Source organism: Artemia sp. Qi Xiang Cuo, chromosome 21, assembly GCF_049724085.1.
Source record: "Artemia sp. Qi Xiang Cuo chromosome 21, ASM4972408v1, whole genome shotgun sequence".
NCBI lineage: Eukaryota > Metazoa > Arthropoda > Branchiopoda > Anostraca > Artemiidae > Artemia > Artemia sp. Qi Xiang Cuo.
In genome coordinates, this window is record NC_142814.1 from 29,945,602 (window position 1) to 29,959,370 (window position 13,769).

The 13,769-nt window shown below is 35.2% G+C and overlaps 2 protein-coding genes across 2 annotated transcripts in view; both read left to right on the forward strand.

Moving 5' to 3' along the window:
• Blos1 (biogenesis of lysosome-related organelles complex 1 subunit 1) overlaps nt 1-3,334 on the forward strand; it is a 76,480-nt gene extending 73,146 nt beyond the window's left edge. The window contains exon 4 of the mRNA XM_089106600.1: nt 3,197-3,334. Coding sequence (XP_088962726.1) covers nt 3,197-3,237 — 41 coding nt within the window. The 3' untranslated portion in view covers nt 3,238-3,334. The remainder of the gene's footprint in view (nt 1-3,196) is intronic.
• Nucleotides 3,234-13,769, forward strand: part of LOC148939433 (tRNA methyltransferase 10 homolog A) — a 30,166-nt gene continuing 19,630 nt past the window's right edge. Inside the window, exons 1-2 of the mRNA XM_089106599.1 lie at nt 3,234-3,388; nt 8,514-8,694. Coding sequence (XP_088962725.1) covers nt 3,234-3,388; nt 8,514-8,694 — 336 coding nt within the window. The remainder of the gene's footprint in view (nt 3,389-8,513; nt 8,695-13,769) is intronic.

Below are 13,769 nucleotides of genomic sequence, written 5' to 3' on the forward strand. Positions count from 1 at the left end.
AATTACGAGGGATTTCAAAAAATGTTTGAATATTTATTTCTTTACTTTGAATATTTATTTTTCTGAAAATCGTATATAAAGTATTATAAAGAAAATCGTATATAAAGAAAATCGTATTTATGTACTTACAAAAATTCTTCATTAAACGAAGCAAAGCAACGATGTACAATAGGCTTAACTATTTTAGATACAAAAACGATACAAAAAAGATACAAAAACAAATATGTACCTCTGGATGAATCAATTAAAATTTCGGCATTCAGGTTAAATTTGTTAGAAATTAAAGGTATCTGATGCCTAATTTTAAAACCTTGACTTTTCAGACCTTACAAAATGGATTCGTTATGTTCCGAAACGTCGACGAGCCAATTTTTCATAGAAATAATTACTAGGATTTTGTATTTGAAAATACCATATGGAGATAATAACTTCTCGTATATGTTTTACATCTAACAAATTTAAGAAAAAGAATATCGCTTCTGTTTCTGATGCATTTCCAAGTTTTGAAGGTTGATGTAAAAAAATACCAAGTGTTCTTACTGCCCTATTTTGAAGTACCTGTAATGGTTTTGTACCTGTAGTACCTGTAATTGTATCTGAAGTACCTGTTTTGTACCTGAAGTACCTGTAATGGGTCCAAAATATATTAAGGTAAACAACTAAGTAGTAATTCAAATAAGAAACAATTAAAGAGGGGTAAATTGATTTTATTACGCAAAATGGAAAAATATTTTTCACACGATACATGACCGAATATTTTGACAAAGTTTTACCCTTAAATGATCAATAGGATTTTAAAATGACAAAAGGAGGTTAAGGAAAAACTCCTAAATAACAATATGATTGGATCCTATGGACTTTCCTCACCAACCTGAAGCTCATGACAAGAAATATCTCGAGTAGCACGTTTTGTGCGACCGAAAACAATAAATTTAGTTTTCCTAAAATTGAATTCTAAATTATTGGGAATAAACCATTGCTTAGCCTATCTGAAGGAACAGTTATGGCTTAAAAACATTATTTGAAAAAAATTACGTTTTCTAAAGAGTTAAAGAGGCTGAGTTACAAGGTCGAACCTTAAAACGTACAGGGAGGCACAGTTGGGGGGCTACCGCCCCCAAACCCCCGCTTTCGCAGCCTTTAAATATAAAAAAAATTTCTTTAAACTGAAAGTAAGGAGCGACATTAAAACTTAAAACGAACAGAAATTATTCCGTATATGAAAGAGGCTGTGCCCTCCTCAACGCCTCGCTCTTTACGCTAAAGTTTGACTTTCTCAAAAATCTTTTTTTAAACAATAAAAAATTTATCGTAAATAGCGAGGCGTTGAGGAGGGCACAGCCTCTTTCATATAAGGAATAAATTCTGTTCGTTTTAAGTTTTAATGTCGCTCCTTACTTTCAGTTTAAAGAAATTTTTTATATTTAAAGGCTGCGAAAGCGGGGGGTTTGGGGGGCGGTAACCCCCAACTGTGCCTCCTAATCCCTGTACGTTTTAAGGTTCGACCTTGTAACTCAGCCTCTTTAACTCTTTAGAAAACGTAGTTTTTTTTCGAATAATTTCTGCACGTTTTTGTACAGTTTATTACTTATTATTGCTTGACTAACTGTTAGCTGATCGTGTCAGGAGTTAAAGTTGGGGGGCTGCCGCCCCCAAACCCCCGCTCTTCAACATTCTTGTGTTAAGGCTTTTAATTCCTGAATATTCAAATCACGTCGTACAGGGTGCCTCCTAATCCCTGTACGTTTTAAGGTTCGAACTTGTGACTCAGCCTCTTTAACAGCCCCCCAACTGTGCCTCCTATTCCCTGTACGTTTTAAGGGTCAACCTTGTAACTCAGCCTCTTTAACTCTTTAGAAAACGTAATTTTTTTTAAATAATTTAAAAAAAAAACTGAGTTTCTTTTCAAAGTCTAAATTCAGTATATAAAAATTCGCTCTGATGGTGAATCGACCCAAAGTTTTCCACCAGACAATCTAGAATATCAACCGCAGGACTATACAGATACAATGGTAATTTTTTTTTAGTATATGGAAGCTATTTTCGACGCAAGCACATTCCCAAAAAACTTGATATTTGGTTTTTGGAAAACAGGGAAGAAGTGATCAGATTGAGCTGAAATTTCGAGGATAAGCTCCCAGGCCCCAGGAAAGATTATTCTCTAAATTTCAGCCCGATCAGACAACGTTAAAGGGGGTTGTGGTGGGAAAAATTAACATGGGCTAATATAGGAAAACGAGGTTTTTCGTAAATGTAAATTCGGGGGATAATTTTTTCGGTCTGAAAATATCAAAAGGCCCTAACAGGTCGAATTCTGCTTCGAATGAGTCCTCATTCAACCAGATCCGGTGCCAACTATGGCCTGTAGGCGTGGCTAAGAAAAAAAAAGGGATGATGAATTTTAAGTGGCTATATTTGGTTTTTGGAAAACAGGGAAGGAGTGATCGGATTGAGCTGAAATTTCGAGGATAAGCTCCCGGGCTATAGAAAAGCTTAACCTATAAATTTCAGCGCAATTGGACAACATTAAAGGGGGGCTGTGTTGGGAGGGTCCAAACTTCCGGCCCAGTTTACCCCATGAACATAAAGTCGGAGGAGAATGAAATTTTGCAAGTTTCTTAGTTTGAGCTTGGGCTACAAAATGCGATTACCGCAGTCTCTCTGCGACCTCTAGGACCTGAAATCGCTTAACATTGTGGTGGGTCGCCTCTTTATAGAGGCACAAGTGTGCCTCCTTGATAAATGAATAAGATCACAAAAAAAATGGAAAGATTGTTTAAATCCTGGAACAATTCTGGGAAATATGAAAAGAGCATTGAATCCTACCTTTATAACTTTACCATTAACTATAACTATACCATTAGCACCGCCACCGTTAGGCCTAAACTGATATTGTAGAGTTTGGGTCAAAACAGTTTGTTTGTGCTTCAATTACAAATTTTTACGCTAAATTGTAAAACTTGATCAGGATTTTTAATTTTTTTTTCTTTTTTGAAAGAAATACGGATTTTATTTATAAATTCTGCGTCAAAAGTTCCACTAGAAACCCATATTATAGTTCCTAAGAAAAAAAAAATAAATGTTTGACTTTATTCCCCCGAATTACGAATCCGATTTCCTTATGAATTTGCCTATTAAAGCTTCTTTTCATGATTCGCCCTGGTCTTAAATAAATGGTATAATTTATCATTTTTAGCCCATCAAGAAAATAAGCCGTCAACGAGTGAGCAACCATGACAGGAGTTATACCTGATACAGTGTTGGAGGGTTCCCCACCCCTTATGGAAGATACTGTCACAAAATCATCAAGTGAAACTGCTGTGTCAAAGCGTTCAATAAAACGAAAAGCAAAGAGAGAAAAGTGGGAAAAGACGAAAATGGAGAAAAGGTCTGTTCTTTATTAATCTTATTTCTGTTATTCTTCGTTATTCTTATTTCTGTTATTCTAGAGGCGCGTTTTCGTGGTCTTTTTTGTTAAGACTAGTTTTCGGCAACGATTGTTTGGAGTGCGCAAAAATGTATTTAGAATCATTCATTCAAATAAAAAAACATGATTCTTACTCCAAATGTGAAAAAGAATATAAAGTAAATTACAGAATGCAACATCTGTCCTGAATAGTTTTTAAAACAAAGAAATTTGCTACTTGTATTTCGTACTTTGTTTTTTGTTCCTATCGTCAAAAGTCACTAACAAATCTTGCCAACAACATTTCTTTCTAGCTGCATTCGTGAACAAATTTTCTGAGTAAGTATTTATTAATCAATATTATATATATTTACATATATTTATGCATAATTCTGAGCACCTAAGACAAAAGTGAATATTTTAGTTTAATTTCATACTGAAATTGGGTAGCTAAGTGAGGTCCGAGCAAGTGGAGGGAGATGACAAAAACGCCAACGCCTCTTTTCTAGAACCAAATGAATAAACTTAGTTAAGTAAAGCTGTAAAATAAATGTCTATATTAACTGTTTATATAGTATGGACAACATGATTTTTTAGAAACCAAATGTTTGGGACAAAATTGTGGTTTTGTGGCACAAAATTACAGAAAGTATCCTTTTGCCGTGGCACAGTCTTTTTTGCTGCGTAAAAAAAAACTTTAGAACTTTTTATTTCCGTCCGTATTAGCCTTCACCCAATTTTCTAAGACCATAGGGTCAATTAGATAACCCTTGGAGAAAGAAACAAATTAACACGCATCAGTGATCTTCCTTCTAGAAAAATTCACAGTTCTACGTTTTTGTAGCTGTGAAAAACATCCTGAAACTTTTGTCAGCTGTACAAAAAAAAACCCTGGCCCTTGGCTATTCTGCTCTATCTTAACTGCATCCACCATTGTTACTAACACTACTGCCCAGTTAAGCAATGCTATAAACCTGATCGATCTTTCTGTTGTCCAGCATTACCTCTTCACCCTTAATTATTCCTAATTAAGGTGACTTAGTCTTTCAAATATTAATTTTCAAGTCTACTTTTGCATTCTGAACCCTGAAAAAAACTACAAAATTTACTCATTTCTCTTCTAGGTTTATCTAGGACATTCAAATCAACCCTATAACTTAAGCGTAGGAGAGTTTCATATTCCCATTTGCTACTATTTTCTCCTGTCGCCTTTGCCGAGTTCCGCATGACTAAATCTAGCAAAATAATCCATATAAATGGGTAATGCAAGGTGTAGAATACGGCATTGGATATCTGAAACCCCTACCGGCGGTGCTGATCTCCGTTTCATGGCCCTTCTGCCAGGAAGTGCAATGGAGGGCTGGGGTCCAGCTATCCTGTGCATTCGCCCATCCTTCCTGTTTACCTTCTCCTGATTTCTCCAGGTACCCATTCAGAGCTGGGTTGACTCTGGCTGAGCTTAAAGAATCAGGCCACTGAACCACTTTCAAACCAAATAGCCAGCTTTACCAGGGCCCGGACAAAGGACCCCTGTCCTCACGGACAAAGGATCTCAAGTCTAGCGCGTAAAAGGTGGATAGGACAAAACCCTAGATAAGTTTAATGCTACCCATCAGAAGTTACAAGCCTGAGAAAATTTACCTGGTTTTCGAAAAAGCGAGGAAAGGCCCCAAAGAAGTCAAACAATTTTAATGAATATCACACGATAGATTCAATATGTCAGAGATCCCTATTGTAGAAGTTTCTGACTCCTTACTTACAGTTCGTTACCATAAACTGCCTCTTATATAATCTAGTATATAAATAAAAGCAAATGAGTGTGTGTTTGTGTGTGTGCAGTTTTTCCTTTTAATTCGAAAGTAGGCTAAACTAATCAAGCTAGACACATGAAAACTCACGCGGAATGATTTTGAAATCGTGAGAATGTATGCAGACTGTAAAAATCCAAAATTGCATGTTCAATATTCATATATACATTTTACGAAAATGTGACGTCGTGGTAACAAGCATGTGAAGGCTCTTGGCCCGATCTCCTAGCCGTAGTGAGGGGAGACAGGTGGCAAAAAACTTGCGTGGTCAGCTGTTAGGATACAGGGAAATAACTATATAAAAGAAACACATGAAATACTTTAAACACTGAAACACTGTTAGGATACAGGGAAATAACTATATAAAAGAAACACATGAAACACATAATCAATTGTCATTTTTATCGTGAGGTCACATAAAATTTGTTGATTAATTTGTTGATTTTTTAATTCAAATTTAGTGGTTTTCTGGTTTAATGGATTTGGCATTCCCTTTTTTCTCAATGTTTTTGTTTTGGTTCTGGAAAAATAGTTCTGCTACTCACATTTTTTTTTGTTCGGATTGTATGTTTCATTTTTATTCTCGTGGTCTGCTTTTATTCCCTTCGCTTCTTCTAACCTTTCTGTAAAAATCACGTTTCTACTTTGAATGGTTTAGCTTTAAATCCAATTGAAGGCTCTTTTTATTTGTTTATCTACCCATACTTCCTCTCAATTTATTAACATGCCAATATAATACCTTACAACTATTCTGATGGAGGTAAAGAGCGAAGCGAAAACGTCATAAAATGAGCAAAAATGATTGCGTCTCAGTTATATTATTGCTTTGCATTTTAGCAAACATCTACCTATAAAACTTGCTCGAATAAATTGACTAGTGATATTTCCCGATATTTTTAAAATTCTGCAAAATTAGTGTTTTACTGAAAACACAAAACCGATGCAAACAACAGCATTAGACTCAGAAAATTCCTTAAGTAGGCTTGGGATTTTAAAAAATTCTAGCAAGCCGAGTTTTCAGTAAAGCACTAGTTTTATGGAACTCTAAAAATGCAGGGAGCCATCACGAGTTAGTTTATTTGAAATAATTTTACAGATGTATGGTGGATAAATTGCGATGCAATAATTTTTTTTGTGTGTTTCCAGCATCAACTTCGCTATTTACTTCCATCAGAAAAAGTTTTTTTTTTAGATTAAGTTTTGTTAGTTTTTTGGATGCAAATGTATACGCAGTAAGCCTTACAAAAAGATTATTGTCTAACTCTGGTGAAAAAAAACAAAACTAAAGAAGCTAACATGAATTTTTGTTAAAATAGGGCATTAAGTATGTGTTATTTCACACGTCTCTTAAACTTTCCTTAAAAAAAATGGTAAATTATTTTCGGTTTTTTGGAGGAGTTAGAGATAAAAATTCAATTATCTATGAAATACGGTCCTATATGAAATATATAGCAATTTTATCAAACTGAAGGATATTCAAAGAATTTTAGACGTGTAGTTAAAATACTTTACGAAAATCCGTGTTATTATTATTGCAGTTTTTCAGTTCCAATGCTGCAAAGAGTTTTGAACGTCCAATAAGAAAGTATACCTTCATTACTTTTGCTTCTTATGCTTCAACATTTTAGAAGAATTGATCTTTAAAATCATTGGAGCTATCACAATCTACTAGAAAAGTTTAAACATTTTTCTGCTGCTATCAGTTTATGATAAAGGTGAACTTTTTTTTGTATGTATATATATATAGATTACAATGAGAAATACTCTGGAAACAAGTTTGTGGCAACATTCCAAGGAATTTGACGACATTTCATTAACTGAGCAAGCAGAATCACTTAAATGCAACATCATACATGGAGAACCAACTTTTCATAAGATACGTGTCTTATATCATCTTGTATTTGAAGATGCAGTTTTGTCTAAAATTGTTTTTAGTTCCGTATCATATTTCTTTTTTTGCTTAAAAAGGCACTCAATATGACAATTTTCGATCAAATGAGCCATTTCCCAACATTCTACAACGACTGGTTTGGTGTGATTACGGAGGAAAACAGAAAAAAAGAAGACGCGTCGCTGCTTCCCCTGCGAAAAGTATGATTTTACTTTATGTTCAATATGGGGGATACTAATTCTCTTATATGGAGTTTTCGATTATGGTGATTCCAATGATACAGCTCATTTAGGTCCGTCACCATTTTTGAGGAGTTTCTGGGTCATTTTCGAGATTCCCATTAATTTGTTTTCGCAACATACATTGACTATTAAGATTAGTCAAAATAGTGATCAGCCTTACCTGAATCAGTTTTAAATGGAGATTCTTCCTAACTTAACAGTTTTTTTCAAAGCGCTATTTTAACTTTTGGTCATTATCGGCTGTGGTTCACCCTTTACATTGCAGCCACAACCGCAACCACGATGCACTCTGGCCGCATCTTTCAGATCCTGGCAATTCCGCCCCTAAATTGTTTTTCATATCTACTTAATTCCCACTTGAATGCCTTCTCAACTTTCCTTTTATTCTCTTAAGATCTATCGCTTAGAAAATCCTCATTGATCTCAGAAACCCAACGCTGAGCATGCTGATTTGCTGACACTCTTGAGTATGGCCTCCTCTTAATGGATAAATAAAGGGTATGATCATGGTTGCAGCATCCAATCAAATGTTGTGTGTGTCTTACTATCTCATCAAAAAGATAGGCTACGTGTCTTGTCTCATTTTGTCTATGAAGGTGCAGTCATTGTCAGAAATTAAATTTTATTTCAATATTATCTCTTTTTGCTTAAAAGAGCTACTAGATATGGTGATCTCCTTTCAAATTAGCCCTCTTCCAGTATTCTATTACCACTAGTTTGGTACAATCACCCCCAGGGAAAAAACAGAAAAAGGGGAGACTCGTCACTGCTTCCCAAACGAAAAAGGGATTTTCTTTACTGTTCAAGATAAGTGAATATAATTTTCATATATGTAGGTTTTTGATCATGGTGGTTCTAATGATGTAGCTTTCATTTTGATCCAACGACATTTTCGAGAAGTTTTCTTTTTCGAAGTTCCCATAAATTCGTTTTTGCAATCAACTTCTACTGGTAAAATCAGCCGAAATGATAGTTACCATTTGTGAATCAGCCTTGAATGGAGATTATTATCAAATTGACAGTCTTTTTATTTCAAAGCTTCTTTTTAATATTAGGCAATTATGGGCTAGGGTTTGCTTTTAACTAGATTGCAGCCATTTCTCCAAACCTGATGGAAGCCTTATTCAGACATATTTCGTGCATTTTGTAAATAAATTGTCTTATAGACGGCAAGAGAGAAAAAAATTGAAAGAGAAAAAGAAATTGGCAAAAGCATTTCCAGGCTCTGTAGAAAATCTTCGTTCGACTGGCTTACGAAAAAAACTAAAACAGACTACAATGGAGGGTAGTTCCTGTAAGCAAAGAGTCTGTATTGATCTATCTCTAGATTCGTACATGTCTGAAAAGGTAAGTTCCTTTTTTCTATCTTCCATTAGGGAACACGTCATAGTGATAGGCTGTAGTTAAGCGAAAATCAATGGGTGTGCTTGATTGTTTCTCAAAAATATATTGTTTGGCTATTAAGAGTGACTTTTCATCCCTTGGATGAGTTTTTAGAAATGTATTTACTTTATAAAAGATGCTGAAGACCAGTCATGATTTAAAATATCACAAAATGCTAGAGGAAGATTGTCCCTGTTTAGGGCAAAAATGTTGCCCGAAAGAATGTTTCAGTTTCCCTGGCTCATAAGCTAACCGATGAAATTCTCACTGATTAAGAAAAAATATTCACACAAGCCTCAGCCTCTGTAGCTCGTAAACTACCCGAAATAATTCAGTCTACTAAAAAAAATACAAAAAAAGTTGCAAACGGCTTCGGAATTTATTTTTGTTCTTCTATAAAAAACGTGAAATTCGTCTTATGATAGTATGAGAATTGCCCTTTATTTTGGTAATGAGGGTATGAGGCAATTCGTACTGCGTGTCGTGTCAGGGCTACTATTTACTATGTGATGTATTGAGCAGCTCAATCTTTTGGAAATGTGTAAAACAGCAGAAGAACTATTGTTTTTGTTCTATCGAGCAGTTCATGGTAACGAACTATAAGTATGGAGTGACTCGGCTCAATAGTAACCGAAATAGTCACAATTGGAATTTCGATATCAATAGATAAATCAAAAGAATTGCCTTTTATGCTTATTCCTTTTTATGTCGATTCATTAAGTTTAGTGTTACTCATCGATAGCTACGAGGCTGAGAAAATTTGCCTGATTTTGGAAATAAAGGTGGAAACATTTCCGAAAATTCAAGAAATCGTAATAAAAATTGCATCATCATAATCAGCGTATCAGAGAACCCTACTGTAGAGGTTTTAAGCTCCCGTCTACAAAAATGTGGAATTGATCCTTTTTTTTTTGCCACAAGAAAAATTGCAGATGCGTGCTTATTTTTTGTTTGTTTGTTTTTCCCAGGGTGATTGTATTGAAGAAGTGGTCCTAGAATGTCGAGAGAGGGCTTATTGGGACGAAAACTAAAAGTTCTAGTGACCTTTTTAAGTGACCAATAAGACTGGAGGGCAACTAGCGCCCATCCCACGCCGTTTTTTCCCCACAGTCTTCCGATCAAAATTTTGAGGGAGCCATTTTGTTCAGAGTAGTTTAAAGGTCCTATAACTATGCCTTTTCGGATAGTATGACCCCACACAACCCTTGGGGAAAGGGCTGTAAGTTATCAAAGTTGTCCATTGTTTACGCATAGTTTTTTTTCTATCGGGAAGCTGTTTGGGCCCCTGGCACTATTAATCAGATAAATGTCCTTTTTTTATGTTTCTCTTGTTAAGTTAAAGTTATTCCCGCTTTGCGACTCTGCTTCACCTCCCTCCCTTTTATCCCTAAATTCCACGTAATCTTTTGGCATTTCCTTTTTCACGTGATCTTTTGTTAACTTCTCGAGGACTTCTTAATTCGATTCAAAGAGAAACTACGCAGTTGCTAGGAGTCGGTACGGGCCAAAAAGTATTTTTAAAAAGCTAGACATTAAATAAGGTAAAAAGGAGGGTTGGGTCATTCATTGTGGAAAACTACGTAGCCATACGTCTTACCCCCGACGCATAGGATTGTTCGGTCTATGTCAGCTGTGCCTCTTCGCGTGTTGCCAACTTGAAGCCTGAATTTCTTTTTTAGTTAAGTTCTTATTGTGAATTTGATCTGGAAATAATAGTTTTTTTTCTACTTTTACTTTTGACTTATTTTTGACTAGCCTTGATAGAGTCTAGAGAGAGCAAGAGGGTAGAGTTTTTTGGTATAGGAGAGAAGGTCCTATATTACGCAAGATAGCTTTCCTGAAGGAATGTAAGGTTTTGAGACCGTGGCACATACGCCCCACAGAAAGTACGCCTGTCGTACCCATATAGTTTATAGCTGTGATAAGCTTACAGCACAAATATCAATGCGGGAAGACCTCGTAGAACCTGTGGCCCCATCACAACTGTGTTACCATACACTAGTGCTATCAGTAGTGGCATTGGTGGTGCTGTGTGACATACACTGGTGGCACTGGAGTACTTAAACTAGTGCCAGAGTACTTACATAAGTATACAGACAATTTTCTAGGGGGGGGGGAGAGTTTCGTGGAGAAGAAAGTTTCCGGGGGGGGGGGGGGCTTTCTCTTCGCTGACTCAATTTTGCATGTGGAGTTGTTCCCGGAGAATTTTTCAGGCGGAATAGTTCGCAAGAAGTTTTCCGGGTGGAATTTTCAGCAAGGATGAGACTGTCTGGGGCAATGTTCTGGGGAGAAGATTTGACATGGGAGGAACTTGACATGATGGTGGTTAGACACAATAGGGTTTGCCCCTCCTCAATACCTCACTCTTTACGATAAAGTTTTTTAGTACTTAAAAAAGGTTCTTATTACGGCCATTGTGTTTCAGGAGTTGTTCTTAAAGAATCTGGACGAAAAGCCAAACGTAAGCGTGAGAGCTTGGTATTGAGGAGGGGGTAATCCTTCTCATATACAGAATCATTTCAGTTCGAAATAAGTTTTAATCTTGCTTCTTACGTTCATTTGTAAAAAACCCTTTTTAAATTCAGTCTTTAGACAAGATGAGTGCTTATTCAAAAAAAGATGATAAAAGTAAAAAGAATAATTTCGTTCATAGCATTAAGATTCAAATAGCATATTAAAAATAAAGCAAGGCAACTAAAAATGTAAATCCTTGAAAAAAAAGACACAAAAGAAGTATCATGGCTCTAAAAGGAAAAAAAAACATATAAGGTTCAATCAGGCATAGAATATTAAGAGGAATACACTATGAGTAAAAAAGGTAGATATAAATGAAAGGGCGGTATAATTTATTAAATAGTTGTTATCTGAAATTTGTAAGATCCGTACCATATAAATGACACAATATGATCGTTAGGAAATAGTCTCCTAACATTTGTGGAATTTCAACGGGATAAAAAAAAGACTGAATAAGTCATATAATGTTCAAGTCTCGTTTCCCTGCCAGATCCGAAATCGGAATCTGAACCTTGCATCTGAAAGCCAAAGCTTCTTTACCTATGATTAAAAAATAACGATTTGGGCTTGCTAAAGTTTTTAAATCAAACAATGAAGTGTTTTCGGTAATATTTTAGTAAGTCAGTGAAAATAAAGAAATAAAAATTTATTTATACAAAAACAGTGAAAAACTCTCAGCCTCAAGTCCGGAAGCCTTTGTCAACGGCAAACAAAAATGCATATCGGAATTTTGTTTATAAGTGAGTTATTTTCGTTTTTCAATCTGTTTTCATATAGTATGTGTTTGTTTTATGTTTCACATTTAACCTAAGTTTTAGTTGTTGTTTTTTCTTTTCAATTAATTGAAAAAAAAGCTTTCCGAAAAAGAAGTTTTATAAAGAAAAGTAAAGGTCATATTAAACTTAGGATTAGAAGAAAAAGAAACCTACAAGAACTCAAACTCAAAACGATCAGAAATTACTATTAAAGAATAAATGAAACCCAAAACGAACAGAAATTAAATGAACAACCACAACAAAAAATTATACAACAGGTAGTAATATACACGAATAAATATATCTTCAAGCGAGTAAAGCTTTAAGTTGAATATGCAAATAAAGCTTAAAGCTAACAAAAATATTTTGCTATTGAAGTATATAAGAAACCCAAAACGAACCGAAATTAAATAAGCAATCATAGCGAACCAACATAGGTACTAACGTAAATGAGTAAATAAATCTTAAAACGAGTGAAACTTAAATTGAATATGCAAATCAAGCTTGAAAAGAACAAAAATCTCTATAAACAAGAATTTCGGTTTTGCCTCCTTCTCTCACTGTAAAAGTCTAAACCCTACTGCGTCATTGGCACTTTAGTGAAAACAAACTATAGTACAAGTATTTTATTTTGTGCTTATTCCAATATTAAAAATAAAAATATAAATTAGAGTGGTATTAAATCTTGAAGTGAGGAACTTTCAGCAATTAATCTCATTATATATCAAATATTAAATCAGGTTTTATTAGTTCTATGCAAGACTTTTCAAGACAAATATAGCTTCACTACAAACAAGAGTTTGGATACTGCCCCCATCCCTAACGGTAAAAGTCTAAAGCCTACTACGCCATTGGTGCTGAAAACGATTTATATTACAAATATTTTATTTTCCAGTTATTGCAGTATTGAAAATGAAAATAAACTCTTAAACTGATGATCTTTCAACAATTAGTATCACTCTATATCAAACATTCTGTTTGATTTTATTTGTACTTTTATAGTTTTCAGTACAGCGCCTATGACGCAGTAAATTTTAGATTTTTGCAGTGAGAGAAGGAGGCAAAACACAAACTCACAATTTTGACCAGAAGCCCTTTGCGAAAGTGGGGTGTGGGTTAGTTGCCCATTGACCACTTTTGACTCTTACAAAAGAGCTATAAGTTTCAATTTCCGATCGAATGAACCCCATCCAAAGTTAATACGACCACCCCTTCTACAAAAACCTCATATTCTAATAAGGGGCAACTTGCATACGTTACAATCCTTGCCGGGGAGCTAGGGAGGATTTCTCAGTCCCCAAGTTATAAGAATTTAAATTTCGGACTATTTTGAACAAAATGGCTGTTTAAAAATTTTGATAAGATGCATCTGGGGAAAAAAATACAGGGGGGGGGCTTGTTACTTTTTGATCACTTTCAATTCTTAAGAACTTACAACTTGCATAAATTATAATTCTTGTCCTGGGTGCTATGGAGGATTTCTCAACCCCTAAGTTATAGCAATTTGAATTTAGGATTATTTTGGAAAAAATGGCTATCTCAAAATTTTTATCGGATGCATTTGGGGAAAAAGGTGAGGGGGGAGGTGTATATGCCCTCCGATCACTTTTGATGACTGTTAAAAAGGTAATTAGAACTTTCAATTTCCAATCAAATGAGGCATCCCTGAAGTTTATACGACCGCCTCTTACATAAAACCTTATATGCCCACGGGGCATAGTTTACAACATTCCCCTGGCTCTGGGGGGTTGTGTCAACCCCGAAGTTTTT